Source organism: Anser brachyrhynchus, assembly GCF_964034855.1.
Source record: "Anser brachyrhynchus genome assembly, chromosome: 19".
NCBI lineage: Eukaryota > Metazoa > Chordata > Aves > Anseriformes > Anatidae > Anser > Anser brachyrhynchus.
In genome coordinates, this window is record NC_137712.1 from 7,326,495 (window position 1) to 7,353,499 (window position 27,005).

The 27,005-nt window shown below is 36.8% G+C and overlaps 1 protein-coding gene across 1 annotated transcript in view; it reads left to right on the forward strand.

Moving 5' to 3' along the window:
- CDK5RAP2 (CDK5 regulatory subunit associated protein 2) overlaps nt 1–27,005 on the forward strand; it is an 80,323-nt gene that overhangs the window by 11,598 nt on the left and 41,720 nt on the right. The window contains 12 exon segments of the mRNA XM_080562511.1: nt 481–632; nt 2,697–2,859; nt 4,348–4,401; nt 4,833–4,952; nt 5,562–5,654; nt 7,342–7,560; nt 12,897–13,064; nt 13,905–14,075; nt 20,566–20,663; nt 23,331–23,461; nt 25,068–25,183; nt 26,697–26,825. Coding sequence (XP_080418637.1) covers nt 481–632; nt 2,697–2,859; nt 4,348–4,401; nt 4,833–4,952; nt 5,562–5,654; nt 7,342–7,560; nt 12,897–13,064; nt 13,905–14,075; nt 20,566–20,663; nt 23,331–23,461; nt 25,068–25,183; nt 26,697–26,825 — 1,614 coding nt within the window.

Below are 27,005 nucleotides of genomic sequence, written 5' to 3' on the forward strand. Positions count from 1 at the left end.
CTTTAAGAGTTCCAATTAGCTACAGTGAGCCTGTGAATATTAATTTCATCTCTGAATGGAGGAAAAAAAAAAAACAACAAATTTTTTAACCTCTTTAATTTAAGTCTAACTATTTAGAAGTCTAACTGTTAGTTGTGATAGCAGGAGGAAAGTAGGATAAAACCAAATTATATTAAAGCAAATTCTAAGAGCTAAATTCTAAAGCCATAATGCAGAGGTACTCTTGTTCCCTGTTCTGTTTTCGGCTAGGAAGTTTGATTTACTACTTTGAAACAAACTTCTCTTTATGTACCACAGAAAATGGATTAATCTTGAAAGTGCAGTCATGAAAAGTTCAGAAATGTTTGCAAAGTGCTTAAAATAATTAGAAGTTGTTGATTTAAACCTTCCAGCTTGTTTGGTAGAACAAACTTCAATATATGAAAAATTTTGTGAGCATTTTGTTCTTGTAGACAACAGAATTGTTTGTTTTAATTACAGAATCTTAAAGCTGCCCAAGAAGAGGCAGAAAAAGCCATTGGGATGACAGAGAAGGAGAAAGCTCTAAGAATGGCTGCTGAGCAGAAACTTTCTTCAATTCCAAATGCCCCTGCAAAGGATCTTCATATGATTGCAGGAGCTGACAAAGACAGGTCAGACTTCTTGCCGGTGATATTTCTAACCAGTGGAAATTTTTTACTCGTGAAATGTGAAGAGTCAACGTGGATACAGGTTTTAATGATTTGTTTCTACCCTCAGATGCATGATTGAGTGTTACTGGATATCTAATCAGCTAGTAAATGAACACAGCAACCAGTTCACATACTTTGTGATAGCAAAATCATCTTTAAAAGCTGTCTGAAAGTGTAAAAGAATTGGCATGCATGTGACATGAGCATGTCCCGCTTTAAAGCTTCTTTGCAATTTTGCTGACTTACCTTCTGCTTCTTGCTTGAGCCGTTGCTGAATAGAGATCAACTCTTCCAGTTGTGTTCGCTTGCTGCTTTCATGGTGTTTACATGCTCTTCAGTCCCAGTGGTGTGTTTGTTGAGGTTGGGAAATCAAATGGGAAAAGAGAAATAATGTTTGAGCTTCACAGTTTTGATTGTGCTTTGCTAAGCACTGGTTTTGCTTTGTTTGGCAGGTAGCTGAAAGGGTGCTTGAGTTGTTCAATAACCTTAGGTGGGGAGAATGTGTACAGTTAGATCTCAACGCTTTGGAGAATTGATTTTCTTTTAATATTCAAATACATGTAGGGTGAAATACACATCTGGTTAACCTTCTAGTAAACATTGGTTAACTTGGGTGTGTGAGTCTGGGTTGGAGATGAGAAGATTGTTATGACTCGTAATACTTCAGAGTATCCTTTTCTGTCCTTGTGTGACTGAACCCTGCAGTTAACTGCGCTGAGTCACTGCGTAATGGGACTATCCTGGTAATGGAAAGTTATGTTGGCCTGAGGCTTTCATTTCATCGGTTTTATATTACAGTAGGACCAAAGCAAGGTTTGCTGAATTTTCCAGACAGCTTTTGTAAAAGCATACAGATTGAAAACTGCAAATCTGAACTCTACAGTATCATAAAATTATGAAGTTGTTCTAATAGGTTCTGCTACTGCACCTTGAGTGACACCACAGTAATTATAACCTGGCTGCCAGGCCATCTCCCTCCCTTCCCCTTTATCTTTCCTGTCTTCCTCTTTCAATCTGTTAGACCTCTGCGTGAACGCGGTTGCTCCCCTGAGTGACTTGAGTTGGGAAGGAGTGCATTATGAAAGCAGTCCCTCTCAGATGTACCTTAGTTGCCAGCTCTGGAGCTTGTGAGAAAACAGCGCTTGAAGTGTGGAAAGAAATTGTCAGTCCTGAGTCACTAAAGTGAAGACTGTGTGGAGTAAGGAACTTTTTTTTGGTGATTCAGTGTTGGCAGGATCTTCTATAATTACATGCCAATAGATCGGTGTAAGTATTTGCAGGACCAGAAAAACAGTGCTGATGGAAGAAGATATTTGACTCGTTGAACTGAACCACACATTAATGTGTAGCTCTTTAAGCTTGTCTGGCAGTAGCATATCTGTAACTCCCGTTGTATTTAAAGATGCTTTGCCATCTAGGTTACAAAATACTATGAGAATCACAGCTGGCAGCTTATGCCAGGAAGTTCTCAGGTATAACCCTATATCTGTCCGAAAACTGAAGCATTGTTCTTATCCGTTGAAAGACCGGAGGTGTCGAGACATATATTTGACCAAAGGTGGTATCAATGATCTCGCTATTTTTGGGGGGGTTTGTGAAACTAGAAGCAGCTTTAGCCACAAATACACGTGAAGGTAGGTACTTGAGGGATGCTTCATGATGGCGTGTAAGGATACAGAGCTCTGTGCATTAGGAAGTGGAATGTATTGGTAAGCTTTTTGTGTATCATAAAGGACAATGTAACTAAAATATTGAAGCTTAAGTGTTCATATTTAAAATGGTACTGGAGGAAAACAAAATAGAGTGCTTTGCAGATAGCTCAAACCTGTTTCTTGCTTGCTTTAAAGTGATGTGACCTTTTCTGGCTTCTCTAGAGGAAGAAGGGGTTGTGAAAATACTCCCTTAAATTTTACGAGTGTTGTCTGGAGTTTTCACCTAGGAGAGCTGTCTGTGAGATTTACTGCAATGACTGGAGAGTTGGTGGTAGATGATGCAAGATTAATATTAAAAATTTTATAATTTTAGACTTATAGAGCAACTGAATCTGTCTTTGAAAAGTAAAGAAGCTATAATTCAACACCTTGAAGAGGAAAAGTCTCAGAGTGGATCTTGTGATGGGAACTTATCAGCAGAAAAAATCAGAGAACTTACCATTGCTTTGAGGCATGAAAAAGATAGTGAGATAGAGGTGAGGAAACTGACGGAACAGTTATATATTGTAAGTCTCATGTGGTCTAGGATTTTGAAGGTCTAAAAGGTCTTGTGCATGATGGTGTGTGAGTAACAAGTCATTTAAAAAAAAAAATTCTTCTCCACAGTTATTCCATTCTGCTCTTCTCCATCCCCTAAACATTCATTGTTTATATTGTGGTTTGGCAGTCAATATTCATCCTTATTATCCATGCTTACTGTTCTTTCAATGAGAGATCATTTCCTGCAGATTTTATACCTGTGTTTTATTACAGGTACTGTGCAATTGCTTTACAGAAATGAGTGTGTATACATGTATGGGGGGTGTGTATACAAAAGCTAAATGTTAATAGATCTGTTGATAGATGACGTCTTACAGTGTATATATAACTGTATTATAATTTACAATTATAGAAGTTAAGAATGTGACTTGAGAATTTGTTTTTAAAGAGTTTTTCCACTATTGAGGTCTAGAGAAAAAGCTTTGTTAAGGGAAGTAAGTGTTTAAAAAATCTCGTGAAATAAAGTGAAAGCATAGCCTTTAGCTTACAGAAATTCCAAGAGTTAGTGGTTTATTTCCCTCCTCTTAAAGAGGAAGACAGATATCCTGCAGCTGAAAGGTAGAAACAGGTCTTCAGGCTTATTTTTTTTTCCACAACCAATGGGAAAAAAAAAAGGCAAACAAGGGAAAACTGGTAGAAGTAAGAAAGAAAGCATGGAGGCCGTCAGGCTTCTGAGAAATTTTTATCCATTGTGTTTTGAGACTTGAGAATGATCCATTCTCAAGTACCAAAACACTTTTTGTTGTTTCTGTCAAGAATAGACAGAAGGACAAATAGTTCAGTCATGAACTGATTGTCCTTGTCTGATTAGTTGAATTAAAAGCTTGAGGTCTGAGTCTTATTACATCTAAATCAACTTGTTAGGAAAACCTACCCTAGGTTCACAAAAATATTTGTGTCAAGGTGAAAAAAGGGTCATCTTTAATCATTTCAAAGGAGGTGGAGAGACCGTATTATCCTTTTGGGGTACAGTACTAAAGAGAGAAATCAGAATACATCTGCACAACTCCATTTCTTCATATGATTACTCTTTAAAAACCAAACCAAACCAACCAACCAACAACAACAAAAAAACCCCAAACCTAACTTCCCCAAGGAAAAGTCCTAAGTAACATCTTCCATGATAAAAGCATCCTTCTGACATAGATAAGTCGTATAAAAATAATGCATAAAAACGTGTTTTTGTTAACTTGTAAAGCTGAGTTGTCCTGTCTCATTGAATGGCACTTCATACTGTGCCCCAGCAGACTTTCAGGAAGCACCTGATACAAGATATTCATGCCAAAATGTTGAATGTCGTACAGTTCTGAGGTGTATATGAAGCTTGTTCCTTAAAGTTTTAAAGTTTCATTTTAGTGCTTAATGGGTTGCATTTGTGTTTAGAGTCAATTTACTTGAACATAGCAACTGTTTTGTTCTTATAGGCCATTAGAATGGAGCTTAAAAATGAGAGAAATTCCTTTGAAAAAAAAATCCAGGTAAGTCCTAGTCTTATTTCTGTATTTTTGGCCACTTAAAATGCATGTTGGGATTTCTTCTGTTATGCATTCATAGATACAGAGAGGCCTTGACTTGAAAAGAAGCAAAGCAGGTACTTTGGTAACTTTATTTTTTAAAGGTAGATGACAGGACGAATCCCGTTTTTTGAAGCAATTTTCAGTAAGTTGATAGGCATGCTTATCAAATACTGAAGCTGTATGGTTGATACTCGTGGCCAGCGCATGAGATCTGGCTTCTTTTACTGTATTCCAGGCATATCTTTAAGACGATGACTTGCATTTGGGACTATATTTAATACAAGTAATTTGGGTAATAAGATATAAGAACTCTGAGAGAATGTACTTCTTAATGTGCAGTTACAATATGTCGTAGTAGAAAGTTAACGCAAGTTTGACATAATCTAATTTAGTCTCTTCAAGAAGAACTGCAAGAGAGAGAAAACGAGCTTGCTGTTGAAAAGAAGAATGGTTTGAAAAGGGATAAAACCATTCAAGGGCTAACTGTTGCATTAAAAGCAAAGGAAAAAGAGGTATGACGTCTGCTATCTTGCTGGTTTTGTTGAACTATCGCTGGCACGGGTGTGCATGTTTGTGTCACGGGGATTGTTTGATCTCACTTGTAACTCTCTAGGAAGCTTCTAGTAGGTCCTAAATTGCTGCTGTCATGTCTTAAAGCACTTCTGTTTTGTTACGTGGAGTTTTGTGTCTTTGACTGGAGGGGTTGGGGAAGATACTTAACTGATTCGTTGTCCCTTAAGAACTTAGGAAAAATGTTTTCAGTTGCACACTGCTTTTTATCAGCTCTGAGCACCACTTAAAAGGTCTGAGAAGTATTTTTTGTTGTTGAGTAAGTGGAGCTGTCAAAGAAAGGTAAAATAGTAGGTCAATGTCAGATGAAATTTGGATTTTATGGAAGAGTGGGAAATGTTTAACTTGAGTGATAGGTAGTCTAGTGAGTGTTGTATAAGCCGAGTTTCTTTATGTGAGATTTATTATGATGTATTTGATGTTTTTGTTCTTAAAAGTATTTGTTTTGTGTAGTTGGATGGATGGATAATGAGATGGTGGGATAGCTATTACTGAATCACCATCCCTTGGAAATAACTTTCTACATAGTGTTCATTTTACTTTACTTAAAGAATGAGGAACTTGGTTTTGAAATTGAAGATCTAAATGCTTCACTGACTAAGGCAAGAGAGGCAACTCACAAAGCACACATGCAGAAATTCAAGGTAAGAAGCAAGCAGTTAATGTTTTTTTCTTCCCTGCAGCTCCCTTTTCCATAATACCATACAGTAGATATAGCTTTGTACATTTGAAGGTAAAGGAATGGAGAGTAGTTTAAAGTACTTTTTTGAATGCTTAATTTTCTTATGAAACAAGTTTCCCCAAAACATTTCTGCTAAGTGGTTGAGTCTTAAAATGTCCGATTTCTTATCTTGTTTTTTCTTCTGTAACAACTGGGAAGGGAGGGAGAAATGTCTAAAAGTAAATGAAGGGGAAAAAAAAAAGACATACTTGTGGAGTTGAGATGATACTGAGTTTTCTTTATTGACTTAAGAATGTTTTGGTGGTTCTTCAAAAGTATGGTAACAGCACCCTCTTCCACATGAGCAGAATTGAACTAAGTATGAGGGACTTGTATTTCTTCATATAATGAATATGAAACCACTATCTATAAAATAGTGGAGTGTTGTGAAAATGTGATTTAGTAATGCTTTTGTGCGTGCAAAGAAGAGAACTTTATCATAATAATTATGCATTTTTAAGGTCTTAGTATGTAAGATGGGAGAAAGAAGTTTGATTTTAAAATAGACCGCATAATATTTACCAACTCATTTCAAAATGAAGTCTAGTAAAAGGTGGAGTTGGAACTTTCAGTAATTAGTAATGATTAATGGCAATAATGACACTTTCATTATGATGATTGTTCACCCGCTTGGTTTCTTACCTCAGCAGGAATGGAAGAAGTTCCATATGTGTGCTTCCATGCTACACTCTGCTGCAGCTTTGTGACTGTATAGTTTTTTGATTTCAGTCCGACTGGAATAGTAGCATTTAGTATCCAGACCACCTCCAGTTCTTCAAAAGCTACTTATTTGACTTAAGCCCAAATTTGTGTGCTGTATGGTAAAAAGGATATCCTGTGTCATCTTCAAGTCATTTTGGCCCGTGTGTGTGAACCTATAGCCTATGTTTGCTACTTAATACCACAGAAGTCCAGTGTTTTGAAGTATTACTCTAATTTTAACCCTTTTATTTTTGAGTTTGATTATTTTTTAGGAGTTCTAGGTTTAAAAATATGCAACTAATTCTTCCTGTCTACAAAATCCATATTGCTCTCTCACAAACTATGCAAGCCTTTCTCCTCATTACTCTGCTACTTAGCTGCAAACCTGAGTTGAAGGCAGCTTTCTGTGAGAGATCATGCTGCATAGCCTTCTACCCCTGTCACCTGTGTTGTGAACTTCAACGAGACCAGTTATAACAGTATGTGATAGGGAAGAACAGAAATCACACTTGCTATTTCATATACTAAATATGTTTATGACTTGGTAACTACTTGACCTAGTCTGCATTCACTTTGACCCAAAAGTAGACAGCTTCATCTAATGGGAGCTTTGGGAACCAATAACAATATGGTCTCATTTGCCTTATGGGCTCCTTTGCAGATCAACCTTTATCTAATTCTCAATTATCTCTAACACTGTCTTATGCTGGATTGTCGCTTGTAACATCAGATACTCAAGAAAATGTTCAGTGTAACATTTGCCTTGTTCAGGTAACTGTCATTTCACTTTTTTACCATAAGTTTGGTGTGCTAGAAGGATCGTGTGTGTGGTGGAAGCAACAGAAGTGAAGACTTCTAGGTTCTACAGATTACCCTTACAGACTTTGAATGCTGCTTTTATGTTTCAGGGTGCTGAGGATTATCAAGCTCTCTTGATAGAAAAAGAGACCCTCTTAGCAGAGCTGCGTTCAGAAAACGTTACAAAGGATGCCGAGAACCGTAAACTACAAAGGAGGATTAAAAGGACCGATCAAGAGCTAAATGATTTGAATTTAGAAAGAGAGAAAATGGAGAAAGAGCTGGATGAAGCACAACTACAAAAGAGCAGAAGTGACAAAACTATTAATGTTATTATCACTTTTCCTATATTTCATAAAGTTTAAAAATATTGTTTTTGTATGTTACTAGCATGTTCTTTTCTAACAAATTTAAATTTTTAACTTGAAAGTTAAATTTTAACTTGAAAGCTTTCTTGAAAGACAAATGCGTTTGCCTGAAGTCAGTGTTCAAAAGAATGTGGCCAAGCAGTTTGAGGAAAATTCTGGCACTTAATCTGCACAGAAAAATATTTTTTATAACAAATCTCATTTTGGTAGCCTTAGCTAAGTCCTAGATAAAATGATTAACTTTTATAAGTGGTAAATGTTAACTATTGGTTTCTAATTCTTGATGGTAGTCAGAACATGAATGACAATGTCTTATTTCTGCTGTATTTGCTGTATTACATGTCTATATGTTGTCTTAAAAGAGTTAAAGTAGTGCACTTTAAGTTCTAAGACAATGCAGGAGTAAGCCAGTTGTGACCTTACGCCAAACTTCATCTTGCGTTTTGCTAACATAGCTTGGTCACTGTAAAGGCTGTATACTAGTATCAATTTTTGCTTGTAAAATCCCCAAAAGCGCAGGATTAGTCAATCACAATTTGCTGAAAAAAAAAAGTTTTTTATATTATTATTATTTATTATGTTTATTAATTTTGCCTCCTATTCTTGTTATTTTTTTAACCTTAGTGTAAATGTCTGTCTGAGCTCTTCTGCTTCTAACATGCACAGCTCATTCAACAAAGTGAAGGATCAGGTTTCTTGTTCTTATCCTTTCTTCAAAGGATGCGCTTTCTGCTGAGTGCTTGACATAATGTACTTCTCACCTGTATGTCTTGTCATATGGATTTTTCTTAAGTCTTACCATTGCTTCTCTTAGGGCAGCATCTGCATAATGAGTAGAATCCTGCCCAGTTGCACAGGCTGGTGCCCTTCACTTAGGGATTAGCCTCTTGCTATATTTAATAACATAAAAGATGAAATGAGGTTGTATTTCTTCACTTAATATTTTGCTCTATTTATTAAATAAGCACCTCACGAAATAAAGCATGTAGACGTGGAAATTGCTGCACTGCAATATTACATAAAACCAGTAGAGGGGTCTCTTTACCTACAAACAAATAAGGTCCCTTCCTCCCCTACCTTCCCCCTGCGGTTATTTAACTTACCGTTTTCGTTGATTGTCAACTGTGGTTAGGCTGCCGTCACACAGTCTCTATCTTTGCTGTGCTTTGAAATTTCTTCTGGGTGTTGAGGTTAAGGGGAGAAAGAACAGATAGCTCCTGTCAGTAAAACAGCCACAAAGAACATATTTTATTGATTTAAAGTATTTTATCTTTAACTGTCTTCTCCATTCAGAGCCTTTTTTCATCTTTCAGGGGAGCTAGAATATAAATCTTTATAGGAAAGGCAGGAAAAATAGGACTGAGAAGGGATTTGCCAGGGGATTCAAAGTTGCTTGTATTACAGAAGCCTATTTGACTCCATTATGTCCAAGTTTTTCATGTAAATGACTAGTTCCTTGGGGAAAAGCATTCCTGCCAAAAGATGAGCAGTCTTTTAAAAATTATATCCCTAACCTGTTTCCTATTCCTTGCAGAACGGCTGTTTCAATTTCAGAGTTGCTAGTACATTTAGATATAGCAACCCTGCCTGTGAAATGTTGCCCATTAAGTAGTAGATATGTGGGCGAAAAAAAATATGCTGTGATATTTTGCTCTTTGACAAATAGAAAACCACTTTAGTCATCTGATGCAAAATTCTTATGAGACAGCCCTAAAAATCCTATTCTGTTTATTCTCTGAGATACCTACTTATCAGTGTTTCTACTCTGTTAGGATGAAGCTAGCACAGGTGTGTCTAAACTGTAGAAATTGCCATTGACATCTGTAATGAACTGCTGTCTTAACTCTTCCCTTACTCCCAGGAAAGGTTTCAAAGACCTTTCCTATACTGTTGTTGGGGTAATCTCATTTTTTTTGCATATATCGATATAAACGAGCGCACACAAAACCTTAGAGAGCCAGAAGAGGTACTTCTGCCCTGTTGTAAGCCAGTTTGCCTGGAGGTGATTAGTCATTACTGTCCTTGGATGGAAGAAGGTTAAACTAAGTTAATTAAGACTGCTAAATGTGACCTGATCATCCAAATCGGACCAAACTACTGCTCAGTAGCAGGAGCCTTTTGCAGCAACACATGTTCTTGAGTGCTCTCCGTGCCTAAGGGTGGCTAAGTGCCCTGCCTTTTTACTGAGTCAACTTCAAAAGCAAAACTTTCAGGTCAGTGCTTTCCAAGAGCTGCTCTTAGGCAGTAGTTCAGTGTCATTTTAAGCTCTCTGAAATAACCTTTGGGCATACATTCTCACAACTGATGAGCAATAAATAAACATCAACACACCCTTAATGCTGCTTTCCTTGGCCATGTTGCTGTTTCTGTAACAGCTCAGTATTTCTTGCTTGAAGAGTTTGGTTCAAACTCAGATCATTTAAACACAAAACTGTTCTCTCCCCAGATCTAAATGCAGAAAATTAGAGTATATTTATTTGTTGTTCATAGTTGATCGTTTGATTGGGGGAAAATGCAGAGTAACTCATTAGGCAGACTTTATTACCTAGTCTTCCTACTTGCAGCTCAGCCTGAGAGGGAGGTTTTGGAGCCTCATGACTTAATGATTCACCAACCTGTTTCCCATCTGACAAGGAGGGGGAGGCATCCGCTCCAGTCTTTGACGTTATACTGCTTCGCGTTCATTTTTCTTAGCTCAACTCTCATTAATCATAGAAAAGTCTCTCGGGGAAAAAGGTTGGCAGAAGGAATAGCGAGGTTTATGCTCTGAGAACCATAGGTACTCTATTATCCTTGCAGCTCGATGTATAGAAACCAATAGATTTTCTCCCAGACAATTTGAGTGGTCAATGAGTTCAAGCAGGCTGCTATAGTGATGGATAGTTTTGTGCGTTACGGAATTCTGTGTTATGCAAAGAAACTAACTTTCAGTCTCAACTCTGACTTGTTTGGGAAGGATTTAAGGGAACTTTGTGGGCAGAATTAGTGGAGATGAACTCGAACTACAAGTCTCTCGCAGGCTTTTCTTTTCCTGTTTTCTGCAATAGCATGTGTTGTCAGTCCAGCTCTTTCCCTAAACCTAGCCATAATATTTGTGCTGTTTTAAAGGCAGAAGCTTGGTGTCTGTATCTGACAAGTGTTATACGCTGAGACTAGGTCATAAGGGGTGTAGTACTGTTATTGCAACAGCATGCTTCCTACCTGGGCATGCCTGCATCTTCTCGTAAATCTGTTTATGGTTTTCATAAAGAGAAGCCATGGAGTATTGGTTATTGAAGTTACAGTACAGATCATGAGTGTTCTTTTGAAGTTGGGTTACCTAGTAGTGATACAATAGCACAAAAATGATGCAAAAATAAAAAAGAGTAAACTTTGCAGTGCATCATGAAAATCATAATGCTGCAGTTAGTCCTCTACTTCCACTTCAAGTGTTGTATGTGATGCGACCCACTCGAAGAGTTCCATAGCTTGAAGCCAAAAGGCTCAGTGGTTATGAGATGTTACGCGACTTCCAAAGGAATTGCTCTGTGCTGCAGTCTATGGTTTTAGTTAGTAGTTAATAGAAATAGAAGCATATTTGACACTTTGCACATACACACAAAATTTGGACTTAGTTCTGCAATTCTTCATTTTCTTCGGCAAACAAGTATTCTTTTGGTCATGAAAAAATACCTTTATTGATTTGCAGAACCGAAGGTATAAGCTTACCCATTCTTTGAAACTGAATAACGTTTGATGAGTTTTTTGGGGGAGCTATTAGCGATGTCTTAGCTGATTCCTGGTAATGAAGCTAAGATTAAGCAAGTAAACCAAAAGGCATTGCAAATGACAATTTGTGTTTAATGTGCAAAATAAACAGAAATAAAACACTGCAGTAGTAAAGTGATGTTAAAGATTTGATGTGAACCTGCATGAAGCAAGGTAATTAAGTCAAGAAAAGGACATAAAACAGTTTGTAAAGAGAATGCAATTAAAGTGTCACTAGTACTATTTCCCTGTACTTAGAATAAGAAACAGCTATTGAATTTTAAATCCCAGCGGAGGTAAATGGAAAGTTTATAGGTGACTACCGTATGTGCAAACTATTTAAAGGGCTTATGGTACCTCACAAATGGGCCCTTTTTGGAAATAAAAGGAAAACATTTATTTGAAGATGTAGGCTGTGTTACCCAATTCTTTGGGTCTGAGGAGAAGTTTAGATGTTACAAAGGCTTCTGTAAGTTTTAGTTGTTTAATTTTAAGCAACAGTACCTTTGTAAAAGGTTTCTACTTCCCTTTTTCCACACAGTCCTTGCAGTAAATGTCCTAGATCATCTTGCAAAATAAAAACTTAGAAAATGAAGCTTTGTATATATACAAGCTATGTATTTTTCAGTTTGAAACTTCCAACAGATCAGCAAAAAAGTTACAGTTGACAAAAAGGGTGGTAGTGGGAGAGAAGCTGAAATGGTAGAATGTTATCAGAGCCTTGTTTAGCTTTTCCACTGCTCTGTGTTCCTGCACTTTTCCACTCTGTAACTGGAAACTGGCTATTAATAACACACTTATAATTTCATCTGTATTTTCAGTGATTTTCAGATTCAGTGATTTTCCCAGTTAGTAGTAAAATGTAAAGAATAAAAGGGAACTGAAAGTTCAGATGGCAATTTTTCGATTGAAATAGGAGCGTCTGTAGGAACATAGATGAGAAAACTGTAATTATGGTCACCATCAAGTGTGTGACTTGCAAATTAGGAGATACTGCTTTTTACATCACAGTAGTCCATGTTGATCTAAACAGATACCAGGGTCCTTTGGACTTGCTACTGAATCAGGTTATTGAAAGAGACTTCTGTCTTTTCAAAGTAAAATGGACAATAAGCGAGTGTTTACTGATAGTTGTGTCATTTCCACGTCTTAGTTACCTAATCCTGACGCTCCAGGAAAGGAGAAGAACAAATGACAAACTATTTTTTCCTATTTCTAGCAGTGGATGAAACTGACTCAGAAGTTAGTGTTTGTTTGGACAGTGGCAGCATGATATTTCTAACAGCCTTGGAGTCCAGTCATTCTTTATGAAAATCATGTGAACAATAACAGTTTAGATTTTTAGAAAGCAATACTGACACCTTATCTAAAAGTTTTCTTTAGTTATAATCACTGATACTAAGAGAAAGATACTGGCTTAAATACATTCTCCAGACTATTTGGTGATATGTGTAATCTAAACTAATGGAAAGTTAAGCTATTAATTTGGCTTGTCAATCTTAAACATTTTTAAAGTTGATTTGCTAATTATTCAGTTTCATTTTTTGTAGGACCTAAGAAATCAACTAGAGAAATTACACGGTGAAATGACTGAGAAAGAAAAAGCAGTTGAACATTACAATATTCTTTTGAGTGAAAGCAATCAGAAGTTGCAGAGCCAAGAACTAGTTATCAAGCGGCTAACAGACAATGTCAATCAAAAGGATCTATTGCTTCAGGTAGGTAGACTTGAGTTGAAATTAAAAAATGAAAAGTTATAATTTGATTTTGCATGAGGAATGATTACAAAATCCCATTTGTATTTGGAATTACCATTGATTTTGATGGTAATCCCTCACTTCTTATAATACTGTATTTGCAGAACAGACCTAATTTTAGATATCTGTGGCGTTAAAAAGATTTTTTGTTAAGGTTTTATTAAGCACTTTTACTAAGGGGAGAAAAAAGCTTTACTAATACTTATGTAGATTTTTCACTGATGTGTTAGGGTACTTTAAAAGCTCTGAAGTGCCTGTGATTTACAGTTTGTTGTGCAGAAACTAGAAGTTGAGGAATAGACATAGACAGTGAAATATTTTCTCCTTCTCTTTTTTTTTATTTTAATGAAAATGAGCATGTTCAAAACAAGGCTTGTGAGAAGGCACCTGTCTGAATCTTTAAAGAACCCTTGCTCAAACATTTTGCAGCTGGAGGTACAATGCTGAAAAGTACTGGTGGTATTCAACCAGCAAAGCAAAGACAAATAGTTGAAGTTGCTCTGTACATGGAGACCAAAGTGCATTCCTTGACTTAATGCATAAATACTGCTAAGTTTTCATACATAATCAGATGGTTTTTTTTCTTTTTTAATATTTAAATGATTGGATAGTTGCCCAAAGCTTTTGTTTGGTCTTGGTTTTTTTTGGTTTTTTTTTTTTTTGGTTTTGGTATGTTGAGCTCCTCTTTTGTGAGATTTGTAAAGAATATTTGGACATTTCCTGAATTTTTCTTGTGTACAATTTTGCAGTATAACAGCAAGGTAAATTTTGCAAAACCATATTATTGTTTTCTTTTGTTAGAACTTTGATGAAACAATTAAAGAAAAGGATGGAGAATTGCAGGAGCTGCTGAATAAGAATAAGAGCCTTCTAAGAGCCAATGAAGAACTTGAACTGAGAAATGAGGGTTTAGTAAAGGAAAAATGTGCTGTACAGTCACAGTCAATCATCAGGATAGTCAGAGAGGTAGAGGTGAGTTTCACGGAACTGTGATCGTTTGCAGATAAATACTTTGACTTCAAATTAATGAGAATTTTCCCTTTGACTTCAAACTTGCAGATTAATATGCTTTGTAAATCATCCATGTAGCAAGGGGTAGTTTTTCCTTCAGATCAGTACCATCTTAAAATGTTCTGTAATATTAAAACTATAACAATGACTTTATTAATAATAGAGTTATATTTTTAGGTCACTTGAAATGTTTTAAAAGCATATGATTGTGGTGGTGTTGATCTGGCATCAAAAGTGTACATAGTATTGTATGCTGATGAGTTTATATGATATTACTAAAAACTTTACTCTCTGAAAGTGCATAAAATACTTTCCTTGCCTACTGTAAAGATGTAGACTTTAGTGGCCATTAGGGCAGATGTACTTCCCTGAATGAGAGGGTATCTGCACCTGAAGAGCATTGTAGATGAAGGTTCGTGAGCTTCTAATAGATAAGGGGAACGATTGCACTGAGCTAGTGACCACAAGAGATATGGGTAGGAGCAAAGATGTGTTTAGAACAAGAAAAAATACCTTAAAACAGGAGGAGAATGGATGGAGATGGTGTAGAAATATGTATATATTAAAAAGATGAATAATACATGCCCATTATTTTATTTGGTGCCATAAATTGAGAAGAATTTTAGGTGCCTGAAATCCGAGGTCAGAATTCAAAGACTCAAAATGTAGAGTTAGTTACTTTTTTTTTCTCCTCTTCTACTGTTGTACTAGCCAAAGAAAAAAGATCACGTGCCAGTGGGAAGTTTCGATCACTTGCTGATCTGTCAGTGCATTTATAATTACTGTGTACAGATTACTGGACAAATAAGCTGCTTTTGGAGATATGTTTTGGAGATATTTCTTGTCTTTTTTTTCTGTTGTTTGCAGTATTGTCTGTTAAGATTACCAAAAGCATCAGGCAAAATAACAAGAATTAGACTAGTACCTCCTAGTGGAGGAGAAAGCTATTTAATTTCTTTAGTTATGTATCAGTCATTAAAGAGATTTTCTCAAGGATATTTCAAGTAAAGAAAGCCAATGACAAAGGAAACATAAGTACTGTATCTACTCTCACAATCTGAACACACTGGTGATGAGATGTTTAATATGTTACGAACGCTATTATTAAACAAGATAGGTGTAAGCACAGTTTGAGACACAGGTGTTACTTGGCAAGCTAACAGCAAAGGAGCCGCATCGCTGCTTGCTCGGGTACCAGTGCAGAGTACGTTGAAGTGCAGATGGATATACAGACAGAGAAAATGAAGTCTCTGAAAGGCTATGTAGAAATTTTACCTCTGCAAAACAAACCGCAGTGCATGCACATAACTTCTGTCACAAAGGGGCCTAAGGCTGATGGAAAATCATACAGAATTAATGAAAATCCAACACTAACTTTCCTCTGTACACCCCACTTCTGATACAGGTGCATAACCAGGAGAGAGAACAGTGGCAAGTGAAGCCATGCATGGTAATGACCCAGTACCCACCTTCTAATCACAATCTATTCTCTGTTGCTGGTTCACTTAGTGATTGTGAACAATACCTAATCACAATCCATTGTCCTCTCAGCTCAACCTCTATGTAAGATATCACCTCTATGAACCCATTTCAGCATATTAATCATAAGTTTTTGGACACAGATTATCCAGAGCTATGCTCTTATTGGCTGCCTTGGACTCTGATGACTTTGCAGTGCTGCACCAACTCTCAACAAACGCACAGCTGGATCCTCCCCACTAGAGAGAACAGAAACCAAGCTCTTCTGGCCTCACTGATCTCTAAAGTTGAAGAAACTGAACTGAGAAATGCAGAACTTTCTCTCTTTCATCATCCCTTTTAACTCTATTTTAATGTAATGATAAATTTTAAAGCAACCAACATCCAAAGCTCTGCTGGGTGCCTCGACCAGGCCGGGGAAGATAAATGACAGTTTCTAATTAAAGTTTGGATTCTTGAGCCACTGTCATGGGCTAGAGAGAAAGAAAGGGAGTGTGCAAAAGCACCGATGATTAGGTTAGTCATGCAACTGCTGACTCTGGTATCTGTGAAGCCTTGGAATTAAATATTTTTTTACAGCCAAGGAATTTAGAAGCGCAATGGCATCAATATAATTTTGAAGACTTTATCTGGTTTTGTGCTTAATGCTCTTCTCTCACCACCAACACTCCTTTACTTACAAAACTCTTCTTGTTGGAACATTTGTTAGGCAAATATATTTCTAGCAGTGGTTTAGACCTTCGCAGTTCATTTTAATACTGAGAAAAGCAGATAAATTGAGAAAGGTGCCTCTTGCTCAGTCCTTTAGCTATGCTTCTGGGTTCTGTTGTGTTGCACATATAACCTTGCATACAGCAGTAAGGGGCCACAGTGATGTGAGTTTTAATTCTAAATTGACTTCTCTAAGTGCACAAAAAGTCCTTAGATTTGCTGTAATATCTTTCCTTAACGTCTGTTTCTAAGAAGGGGAGCTTATATACCACTCGAGGGTGGAGTAGGAAATGAGGTTGGCTGCTGCATTGCAAGGCAAATCTGATGTTTGTGCAATCACGCTGCACTTGGTAATTCCTGCACGATCAGCATATTGCTTGTCTCTAGTTTTAATTACTCCAGTATTTAGGGAGTTAATGCTGTGCAGTCAGGGAATTGAAAAATATTGTGTGCATACATTTGCAATGTCTCGTTTGCTGCAGTTGGAGAAATTACAGCCAAACCATGAAAGTCATTGATGTAGCCAGAGCGTTGCAGTTGTTGGGTGTCCTGACAGCTGGAATTGGTGCGATTGTTGGGATACTGCAGCTGTGTCTTAGCTGCTGGAACTGATGCAATGTGCATATTGTTGCCGAGTCATTGTGATTTTGGAAAGTGAAGTAGTTGACCTTTTTTTTTTTTTTATACAAGTGTCCTGTCTATTAATTGGCAATCAGTGCACTGTAGTTGTTGCTTTCAGTCTCTTTAAATTGATGTTGTGAACTGGGAGGTAGTTCAGCTTCTGATCTGATGAGATTAGTTTACAGATGAAAACAGCGAATGTTTTTGTCAATATGCATGTCTTCACACCCCTCAGCCATGTCGCTTTTTACCTGTTACACTGAAAGTGGCCTGGTGAGGGGAACGGATGGGATTAGTGTATCCCTCCATTCACTTACCAGCAGAAATTTCATCTTACAGGAGTTAGCCTGATGAAGTGACATTTGAAGATCTGTTTATAGTCCAGTAGGTTTGCCTTCCGTACCAGCAAGAAGGGCCGTAAGTTCCTCAGAGCCATCAGCTTTTTGACATTTTCCATGTTGAGATGACGACGTCTGAAAGTCACCAACAGTCTTTAGCTACAGCCATTTCCATCTTTAGATATCTGACTCACTGGCCTGTAGCAATTTTAATCTTATTAGCGATCGTTTCATTTATGGTAGGCCATCCACACAGTTCACTGCAAGGTTAGAAGAAATTACCAAATGCTGACACAAATGGATGGAGGGATGAATCAGTGGTGGGGTGTAGGTTATGGCCTTCTCGCAGTCATCCATCCCCTAACCTTCAGAGATTTTGAAATGATCCTAACGCCTGTTGCAAGGAAGGGAGGGTTCAGTAAGGCAACCAGATATTTTTGTGACTTTGCCAGGAAGTTACTTATTGTAGAGACATAAACCTTCTACTTTCATTGCTTACAGTTTGAGAAACCTTTTAATGAAAATAAGTTATGTTTTCTACCACTGCTGCTTAGCAATAGTATTTCAGATTTAAATATAGACTTTAATGTATTAGATTGCCTGCTTTCACGGGAATATAAATCTTTCACTGCAATATGGTCCTGGATGTCTTGCAGCTATCTCTTCTAACACATTTTCCTTCACACCATGTGTCAAGAGGTTTAATGTTTCATTAACTCCCACAGCATTATGGTCTATGTAAGTTACAGAGCTGCCTTATGTTTTGTGTACCTTTGGGGAGCTGATTGGAATAATTCACTCCTACGCTTTATTTAGAAGTGACAGTAATAATGTACCAAAAAAACCTTCATGCTGTATCTTTTCATCCTTATTATTCATGAAAAATTCTGAAAAATCACGAACAATGCTTCGTGATTTTGCTAACCTCCACCTAGCTAGTTGAATTTAGGGTTTGTAAGAATTTACCTATAGCCTCTGACATTTGGAATTAGGAAACATCTCACGTCTCCCATAACGGAGAAAAATAGAGTTGGGAGGGTTTCGTGAGGTTACGCGGAGTTTGGTGTAAATGTAGAACTAAATTAACATGTGAATTTTGAAAGAAATGTAAGAGAAGGAGCACGGTTCTGTGTAACACCACTTTGCTTATACAGCACTCGTAGACCCTGAACAATTGGTGACAACCGTTATCTAATTTGTGTACCGTAAACTCTTCAGAGTGACATTACTTTGCCAGTGCTTCAGAAGGAGCTTTTAATTAGGATACAGTTCTGTAGTGTCTTCAGTAATAATTGCAAGGCTTATATCAGACATATGGAAGAGTTCACCAGAACTTTTAACAGACTGTTAACCAACTAAATTAAGTCAAAAGAGTTATTTCTTTCTGTTGCTTTCTGTGTCATTGATCAGTGTTGTTGTCAGTGATCAAACTTTTTCCAAATTAAATTGCAATCTGTGTATTTTATGTCTAGTGACTGTTCTTAAAAGGCTGAGATTCCAACATGGTGATGAGTCCTTAGCTCAGGCTGTAAGATTTACTTTTTTACAATTTTTTTCTTACGAGAATTTTTTATTAATGGACTCTGGATCACCTATCTCAGACAGTTTGCCCTTGTGTTTCTCAGCACTCAGTCAGCAGAAATCATTGCTGTGTGCTTCGTCTCTGCTCATCTTGATAATAAACTTGATATTATTCATATATAAAATAGTATTTAATATATAAACTGCACCAGAAACTGGAAGAATTTGTTAGAGTACAGCTACCACTCAGGATAATGGCAGCAGAACATGATGAGCACATGCAAAGGCGAGGTCCCTTCTTCAAGGAATCTGCAGGGTTAAGTGGTAGGAGCTGCTCTGTCGGCAGTAAGATCTGGTATGCAGATTATCTCAACGGAAGTAATTTGATCAAAACTTGATTACATTTGCAAAATATTATTTAACATGTTTGCTAGCACACTGAAGTACGAGCGTAAATAATTAAAAGTAAACAACAGTTGTCCTTGCTTTTGTACTGTTTACTTTGCAGAATACTGAATTTTTCAAATTAACAGTGTTTGCATCGTTAGTGTGAATTAACGAGATTCTAGTGTAGCTGATTTTTTGTTGCAATTCCTGGCTTAGCTACTGCAATTGGCGTAATAACAGCTGCTTAAAACTCCTGGGTGTAGATTTCTTCCCTGTTAATGATCTGTTCACTAATGATTTAGTATCTCTTGAGAGTTTAGTTTCCAGTCTTGAGGTTGTAACACAGAGAAGACAGAATTACCTCTCATTCTTGTTCTCTGCAGTTGTCGTGTCATACTAGAGCCATACACATCCCCACTAGCTGGGGTGCTTTTTTTGTTCGTGCTTTCAGTTCTCAGTCCGAAAGGAAAACAGAGAAGCAACAAGGCCCATTCTTCTCAGAGACAGAAGATAGTGTGCCTGACATGAATACATCTAAATTAGATATAAATATCCCAGATATTTTCTCTTCTGAGCCGACTGATATCTTAGATGTTTTTATGCAGTAAGTGCAAGCTCCTTTAAATAGCTGCATTTTTTGCCTCCTGCTGAAAAAGTGGCTGAGTGGTTGTTTTGGGTTGAAAGAAGTCTTGGGAACTTATAGCAGGTATTTCCTGAGCAAGTAGCAGAAGAGCCTGGATTTATTCTAATAGTGATATACCTTCTCTGAGCAAGGCTGCAGGTGAACAATTTTCTTTGCGCAAGCAGAGAAAGCAGCTTGTAGTCACCCAGGTGAGTGTTCAGAAAGCGGACTCAATGAGCATGTATCTGACATGTCCATCCTGGGGCAGCTCAGTGCAATCCTTTTTATTCAGAAATGCAACAGAATTTGCAGAAACCCCACCCCCAAAAAAGCCAGTTTTATCCAGAATATGGAGAGGGTGTTAGGCTGATGTTTTAAAATGTGTGCTTGGGCTTCTCTACTAGCCTTTTCCTTCCCCTATGGTAGCCAGCAGCCAGCGTGTTCCTGGCTTGCTGAGCTGTAAATTTAGGAAGTGAGGATGCTGGGGGAAAAAGGATTTTAGGCTGTCAGAAAAATGATGCACCAGTATTTCAATATGTAACTCACTTACGGTAGGTAAATAGCAAAATGCTATTAGCTTCCTGCAATAACAGCTGATTTACGTATCCTGAATAGTTTCCAGATTCATATGAAGCTATTGAGGTGGGCAGTCCTCTTTAGTGACTTTTGAATTTCTCCTTTCAGCTTTTCTCCTTTGCGTGTCTGCACATAGTTGTACACAGGCAATCTTAAAATTACGTTGTAGGTTTACTGTTTTCTTTTCTCCATTTAGGAAAAGAAAGAATCTGAATATGAAAAGCTGATACTTGCTTTGAAAAAGGAACAAAATATTTATTCTACACTAGTGAAGACCTTTAAAGAGTCTGATAGGTAAGTACTTCTATTTTGGTGGAAAATCTAAACTCAAAGGGCCAAAGTTAGAAGTTGTGAAAAATAGTGTAGCTTAACTGGAGTGGTCATTATTTTGTACAGGCCAGTTGTTAATGAAACATAAACTAGCTGTAAAAAAAAAATAGAAGTATTTTTTTCCTTTCTCCTTAAAATAGAAATTTTTTTTTTTAAATTAAGGTTGCGTTATCTCAATTACCTAAATGCTTCTAAAAATATTTCTCTCTAGATTGGATTCTCAGCTCAGCCAGATGTCCATTTATGTACCAAAGAAAACAGCTAGATTTTCAGAGAAGGTACTTGTCCTGTGTTGGACTATTGGGGAAAAATCAAATCACAGGGAAATATTCAGTGTAGGACTGATTTACCATAGTTTACTCCTTCTAAAATGCAGGTAATGATTATTTTCAAAGTGCCACCTTGAAGATTGTGATGTAAACATAATCAAGAATATAATCAAGTAAGCTTTTGGAGAAGTTTAGACAAAACAGAATAATTGACATTTTCATAGGATATTTTCAATGCAAAGCCTTCAAAAGCATATTAAACTTTTCAACCTTTTAAAATTAAAACCCAACATTCTAGAAAGAAACCTCAGGCCTACTTTGTGTCCTACTATTGCGTGGCAGTCAAGGAGGAGACATTATGGAATGAATAAAGAAAATTCTTAGCCTTTGGGTAACAATGTTATTGGTTTTAGTAAACTGTGGTTTTACTGTTATAATTACAAATATCTTAATTAGGTATTTGGAGAATTTGGGAGACAGCTCCTAGTTCTTCCTGCGTGAAGGCTTGTACCTGCCAGCTTTGTGGGAACACGTTTGTATTTGCAGTCAGGGTATAGACCCCTATAGTTTGAATGCCAGCAAGTGAGTACTGCTAAAGTAGATGAGATCCAGTATTTGAATTAAGCGCATTAATAGTAATGCCATCCTGTGCTTGGCCACAGCTTAGCAGCTGATAATAGAATCTTTTTCATTAGAAATGGTGATAGAAGTCAGATTAGGGAGATTACTTCTTATCTCGAGGAAAAGAGCGCTGCCTTTTGTGGCTGGTTTCTGTTGAACAATCGCCCAGTGAAGGAAGAAGCCAGTTTGGTTTGGTATTTCATACAAAGGGTGCCCTGCCATTGAAACACAGTTTGTGGGTAAGGGGATTGTGGCTATGCTGTGTTGTAATGACAACACTAAGTAACAGCTCTGCTACCAGCTTTTCTTAGGATACCTTTCAAATGGGGAAAATTATAACTGTACTTGACTGTGCAACTTGAATGGGTATTTTTCAAAATAAGCTACCTGATGTCAGCACCAAGACATTTCTTGTCTCTCCAAGCAGAGAATTGATGCTTTTTCTCATAAAACCTTTAACACAGGAAAAGGAGAAAAAGCTTACTTAGCTTTTAGTAATGTGGTGGTTTGTTTTTCTTCTTAATTTTTGCTGAGTGTTTAAGAGAGCTCTCTCTTCAAAGATATTCCTGAGCCAGGGAGAGCTGGTTAAAGCAATGGTTTCTTGTGCAAAAAAAACCCGACAACAGCACACTTGTCAGAAGACAGACTGAGAGTCTTTTCATATATGCTGCCTTTTAATTAATGCATTTCTACAATATGCTCTTCTTCTCATGCGAGTATGATATACTGTCTACTTCTGTGTAGTCTCCTGTAAGACAGATTTGAATTTTGTTTGAAAGATTCCTGGATTGTCAGACGTTTCCCTGTAGCGGATTGGAAATTCTACAGCAGCTTAATTTATCTTAAAGTACTGAGCTTTGGAGTGAATTAAATGTCAGAATAAATAATACGATGAGTTCAGTAACACCTTGTTATTTTTTATTAAATCTAGTTTATTTCATACTATTACAATTTCAGTTTTTAGTGTACTTAAGTCTTTTTATGGACTGATCATAACTGTGTTGTCGATGCTGTTGAAGGGTAATGGGGAGGATCTAGCAGGGGACAGCTGGATGTGCTGACGCTGTGAGAACTAGGAGGCAGTGACTGATGGTAAAGTAAGCACTTCAGTGGCTACGTTGAAAAAAAGCTGCTTAAAGAATTAATTCATGTTGACAAATTGTCATTTTTAAGTTTTGGAATTTATACTCAGTTGTGATAATTGACGCAATTTCAGCTTGAAAGGTCGCTTTACAGATTGTTGGCTACCTGAAGAATTAAAATAGTTGGATTGTGCCTGGGTCATATTTTCAATGAAATGTGATTTTTTTATTATTTTTTTTTTAGTGGAGCATTATATTGTATAGCATAGTTCTGTAGCAAGGGAACAAAGTTTCCATGGTCACCACATAATGGAATACACAGAAGTTAGTCATTTTAGTTTTCCTTAAAAAAAAGTACAAAGAAATTGGCCCTTAGAATATATCTGTCATTAAGCTGAAACAATCAGCATAGTTCAAAGCAGCAAGAAAAGGGTGTGGATGTAAAGGTTTATTCTCATCTTTCTGTGCAGGGATTTGTTTGTTCCTATGCATCAAAATGATGTAACCGTGTGATGAAATACAGTGATGGCTACTGTGAAATGGTATCTTTGTGGAAGCCTGCGCATATAAAAGAAACTGCCATGCCCAACAGAATTTATTCAATTGAAATCTTAAAGATTTTTTTAATATATAATTCTGGTTTTCTCCTTTTTCCATAGTTTAAATAGCTTGCAAACAGAGCTAAACAACATCTTCATGTTACGAAAACAACTAGAAGATGACATTCTGGCTAATCGGAATCTACAGAAGATCTTAGAAGATCAGATTAAGGATGTCAAAAACCGACAAGGTCTGTATACATGTGCAGACCATCCCTTTTCTTGGTCTTCTTGCACAAAAGAAAACTGGTTTTATTATAGTCAGTTTGCTGTGATGGAGAAGAAATGTTTGAAAGTAGATGAAGGTGTGAAAAGGCGTCTTCTCGGCCTTCTGTACTGAAAATTATTTGATGGATTTGTAACAGAATGTCTTTGAGCAATCAGGGCATATACAGAGGCACAGTTTTTCTCTTTCCCTGCAGCAAGCGTTAGTAATTCTATGGCAATACTACTGCAGTGATTATTTCAAGCTGCCTACAATTTTGTACCCGTAGAATTTACTGTTTTTCTGCAGAAATCAGATTTCTGACTTTGAATAAATCTGTGGCCATGGGATCACTTTCTGTCCGTGGAATTTAATTATTTCACAATACTTCGATAAAAAATTTTTGTCTCAGGAAATTGCTAGACTCCTCCTAACACAAGAAGTATTTCCAGAGAAGAAAAAAGTAGTTGGTAGTTTTGTTATTTTGTAGTTTATTCAGAAATAGTAGAGCTTTTAAATATAACTTTTTTGTTTGTTGTACTTCTCTGAAGGTGTTTTTAATATATACTTAAATAGAGCAATGAATGATGTAAGTGGACATTGTTAAAGATAGTTCACTGCACATGTACAGACACATTGGTTTTGTTCTGTAGGGGATATATAAAAAACAATAAAGTCTGTTCACTTACCTTTCACTTAAAGCTTCAATTTTGGCATCATTCCTTTCACAGCTTTGATAAGTGACAAAAGGTAAACTTCTGCCATTTCAGAGTTTCTGACCTCAAAAGTAAAGAGGTGATGAACAACCAGGGGAAGTCAAAGGGACCTGGGGGCTCTCCTGGGTCCAGTTGTCAAAAGCAGTTGAGCTGTAGGTGAGGCTGTTAGGGAGGAAGGCTCTGAAAATTAGTAATTATTTGTGAAGCTTTGAGTCCTTGCAGCTGCCGTGGGATCGGTGTCAGAGTGGGAAGTAGAATTTGGAAGTCTCTTTGCCATAATTTAGATATGTTTTCTCACTATTTAATGAAATAATACAGATATATAGAATAATACAGAATTAATTGTCTATGTTGCAAATGAACAGGTGTTTATTGAAATGTAACAAACCATTCATATGGCTATAGAGGAAATTAAAAAGTATTTTCAATTCCATTAATTTTCAATTATTTTGAGCCAAAAGCAAAATAAATTCCATAACTTTGTCTAACCTGGCTTTTTGCATTGAGACTTTGAGTTTATTTTCATAAAAATATGGCTAGAATAACTATCTTTGCCTCACTTATCCTTCCTAAAAATTATTTCTAATTGCAATGCTAAATATGCAAATTATAATGCAGAATTACATTCACAACTCATGCTGATAACAACAGAAAATGCAGCATGTCCAAGTGTCAGAAGCACAAAGAAATGTAAGGACAGAATTTGATGAGTTGAACAAAAAGCTTATTTTGGTGATTGAAACATTTTAACTGGCCTCCCTGAGATTTACTAGTAGGCACTTATTTGGAAAGTCATGTTTTTGCATTTTATGTTTTGTTTTCCTACAAACAAATAAGAGTTTCTGAAATAATTTCTGTCATTGGTTATTTTGACAGATGAAACACTATCCTTCTGTGGAGATCAAACATCCTATATGAGTATTTGCTTAGGAGAGCAAGATCATTTAAACCTACAGATAGACCATCTGTCTCTTGAAGAACTTAAGAAAAAGGTATTGATCTGTTTTATTATTTACTGGTTTTAATGGCTTAATTCTGCCTCATTTATAGTTTGTGCATCTCTCATGGAAAGAAGCATTGTCTTTATTTAGGTACAGCTTGGTAGTTCTGAAAGGATGTGATATTCTTATCTGTGTGGTTTGTGATCCACCTTTTATGAACTGTTTGTTCTTGTTACACAACATGAGCTTCAGAGTTCGATGAAACGTAGGTGGGTTGCTGCAAAGCTTTTATGCTAGTTAGCTGGATTCAAGTTTCAGGCTCAATACCATATTTTAGTCATCATGAAGTATACCAACTCCAAAGAAAAGTTTTTGTATTAAGTATTCAACGATGTGTACCTCATCTGCCTTTATTAACCATGAAGATGGTAGTGGTGTCTGTAATTTATTCTTCTGTATAGCAAGCTCCATCCCAGGCTTTACAAATCTTTTGATAAATAGGGCATGTTATAAAATAACCCTGGGGTAGGTTAACATTATCTCCATTCTACATTAGGAGAACTGAAATTCACAGAAATTAAATGTGCAGGCTATTGTCAAACAATAAATCAGTATTGGAGTATAAAAGCTGTTCTCTTGATGCACCCTGTGCATTGATCTCTGATCAGTGCACCAGTTTATGATAAGGACCTCTGCTGAATACGATTGTTTGGGTGTGAATGTAAGTGAAGTTTTACCTTTCTCATGGCCAGCTGAACTGTAGGCAGGTGTTCAAAGTGTGGAGGTGGGTAATCTGACGGAAAGAAGCTTGCCTTACACTCAGCGGGTGTCAATAAAAAAAAAAAAACAGACTGTGTCTCAGTCCCATCCTGGGGTTATACCACTTTTATCACTGAAAGTATTCCCTTTGGCATGTTCTGTGACACTCATCAGTAAAAGAAGTTTACAAACCATTTCTTACCTGAAAAAGGGTTTGTATGCCTGTATGCTGATCTGCCTTTTCCAAATATATTCATAGTTCTAATAAAAAGATTTCACTTTCTTCTGCAAACATTGCTTTCTTGATTATACTGCAAGTCCGTGACACTAATATCTGTTTGAAAGTCTTGAACTTGATTGGCCTCTGTTGTACAGATTATATATTTCTGAAACTACGCACATTGGTAATGTCTTACAAAGGGTGTCTGAGATACAAGAATAGATTGTTTCTGAATATTACTATTGCCCTGTAATGGTGATTTCAGTTGCACCAAAGTGCTTCTTCTCAAATCAGCCTGTTGCGAGGTGCCCTTGGGTTTCTTTTTGCTACTGAATTATGAAAATTGCTATTTTAACTTAATAACATGGCTGGAAACTAGTCTCCCAAGTTTAGATTTTTTGAACACTAACTTACAAATATATGATCATGTTTTCATACATAGGGAGATTGTCTCATGAGCAGATACAGAATCCCTGGCTTTCCAGCTCTGCTCTGTAGATTTACCTGGAGAATTGTATATCATAATTTGTTTTCATACTAGTATGGATATTACCAGTTTTGCTTGTTCTTCCTTGGGTTGTTCAGGTTACTGATCTTCTCTTGATGGTTAAGGATCTGCAGTCAATTAATCAAGAACTTAAGAAAAAGCAGCTCGGACTCAGTACAACAGATTCTCAAGGGAAGGAAGCACTAAAAATATTAAACCAGAGTAAGGTAGGTTTTCTGTGTTAAGATAGTGAATCTGACTCTCACATCTAATATACCTTGTGGAATCATTTACATTAGTGCAAAATGACTGTAAAACCCTAGGAGCTTAGATTGCTAATTCCTTATAATAACTTTTTAAATTAATGATGTAAACGACTTTAAGAGGTTAGCACAACAGAGAATCAG